Raw genomic sequence first — 2,236 nt, 5'->3', positions numbered from 1 at the left:
TCATGAGAATCTAGATATGAAAATAGGTACCAATTCAACATATTTTTCATCCCAATAGCATTAATGCACTCAACCAATAAGAAGATTAAGGCATTGTCTTTAAAAATTTCCATTCCTTTTCACCCTGAACAAGCGGCTTGCAACCAACCTCTGCAACTAGAATCATTGGATCTCGGCGTATAAAACCCTTCAATGTTCAAGGTACTCTATTGGCAAAGCAAATTCACTGGCGAATAAATGAAGGTTGTAAATAACCAACACTTCATTCGCCTTTCTACCGCCTGCTCGTCCTTGGTTAGAGTATGAGCCGATGTACAGTTTGCCAAGGCGATTTTATGTTTTATGAGCGATCCTATATGTCACATGTCACGGTAAAACAGTGAAATAATAAATACATTCCTACGATAATAATATGAAAAATTGTAATTAAGTAACATTATATATAGTTCCTAAATTTGAATAAAACAAATATATTCATATAATTCTCGGGAAAAAATAATAACAATTGAGCGGTCATGGTCATCATTATATAATTTTATATTTTTATTTTATAGTTATCAGTTATTCATGAAAATACAAACACGAGAAATATGTATTAAATATGAGATTGCTTATCCGTTCGGAAAGCCTACCGAATACATCTTTATTGACAAATCTAAAAGAAACCCATTGCGAAAGGCTAATACAATACAAGAATCCAAAAAGAAACAATTATGAGGGAGAGTATTCAGATCTCCAGTGTTGCAGAACCTATAACTACGCCCTCAAACTTTTCAGGTACATAGAATTCAATCAACTCGTCAGTTGACGGGTTCACGAGACAACACACCTCACGACGAGAACTCCTGCATAGGCCTCTCCTTGGATCATAAATTTCTGCATTATTTCTATATTCCTCGAACCCAAACAAATTTTCTCCCAGAAAATCTACATGACTGTTGTCTACTTCTTGGCTCATTGGAGGCAGAATTTTCCACTTGTCTTCTTCCACATTGTAAGCCTCTACTGTTGCGGGCAAATAATTATCGTTGCGTCTCCCACCCGCAACGTAGATAATCCCGTTGGAGGAAGATGCAGAGCACGCGAAGCCGAACCTTAGTATCGGCATATCGGCTCCTCGGTGCCATTTGGCAGACACGAAATCGAAAATATAAACTCTCTTCATGGTTTCCGAGTTTGCGGGATGGCGTCCGCCCATGAGAACCAACTTTCCATTAACACAGACACAGTTGGAAAATAATGGAACTCCAATATGGAAGTCCGGAATACCGGGTAATATTGCCCAGGTGTGCGTGGCAGGGTCCAATACTATTACTCTGCAGGCACCTGTAGCGATATCTTCGCGCCGAAGTATGAAATACTGAATTATACAGAGCAATTGCTCAGTCCTTCCCTGGGTCGTGCGGTCCTTATAAAACCCTGGACTACTCACTATATCTTTCCATTTTCTGCACACGGCTTTGAGGTTGGAGTGGGATTTATATGGAACTCTGAGCAAGCACTCTCTAAAGATGTCGTCGGGAAGGTCAGGAATAGTTTCGTCCCGGCTCACCAATGCCAACCTGTTTGGCGTACAAAGCATTCTATTGGATTTTACCTGAAATGAAACAAAATATCAAGAATCGTGATTAACACAAATTGGTTTACAATAGCACTGTATTATCAAAACAATAATGAAGTATTTGCGTTACCATGTTTCTCATCCCGTTTAATGATTTACAGAGTGCCGTCCAGATATTATGAATGACTTTGAAAACAAGGCGGGTTAACATAGCTAAAAAGACCAGAACGGTTATAGAAGATGAACGAAACTTCCAAATTTATTTCGCTCCTATGAAAAGAAAAACAAGAAGGGTCAATATATGAAAAAAAATGGAACGTTATAAACACAATACATTTCGCTTTTATGAAGAAATGAAAGTTCAAATTTGAACGTTAAAAAATGCGACGTTGGAAGGCAAGTTCACCACTCTACAAGCTAAACGTTGCATCAAGAAACATCATAACGAATGTGAACCTCCCAATGTCATTCATCAACTTTGAAGTGTTATAAAATATGTAGTCTAATATGATTAAATGGTTTTTATGGAGAAAATTTCAAATAAGATTATGATTTTTTTATTATTTAAAATATATTTTTGAAAGTATAAATAAATTTATTATTTTTAGAGCACTTGAATGTTACAAATTAAACTCTATGTTTTAAAAATTTATTTACAATTTTAATCAAATTTAT

General features: G+C 36.3%; 1 protein-coding gene across 1 annotated transcript; it reads right to left on the bottom strand.

Annotated features, from left to right (window-relative positions):
- Nucleotides 1-727: 727 nt before the first annotated feature.
- On the bottom strand, nt 728-1,703 carry LOC149166162 (F-box/kelch-repeat protein At1g80440-like). The gene is made up of 2 exons (XM_089430072.1): nt 1,692-1,703; nt 728-1,597 (listed from the first exon to the last, which is right to left on the bottom strand). Exons 1-2 carry the CDS (start codon nt 1,701-1,703, stop codon nt 728-730), a joined length of 882 nt encoding a protein of 293 aa, XP_089286198.1.
- Nucleotides 1,704-2,236: the final 533 nt, after the last annotated feature.

This window comes from Pinus tabuliformis, chromosome 5_1, assembly GCF_031772625.1.
Source record: "Pinus tabuliformis cultivar Carrire ecotype Pingquan chromosome 5_1, CPIR1, whole genome shotgun sequence".
In the NCBI taxonomy this organism is placed as follows: Eukaryota; Viridiplantae; Streptophyta; class Pinopsida; order Pinales; family Pinaceae; genus Pinus; species Pinus tabuliformis.
The sequence above is the reverse complement of the archived record's forward strand: the minus strand, read 5'-3'. Positions and strand labels throughout refer to the sequence as shown.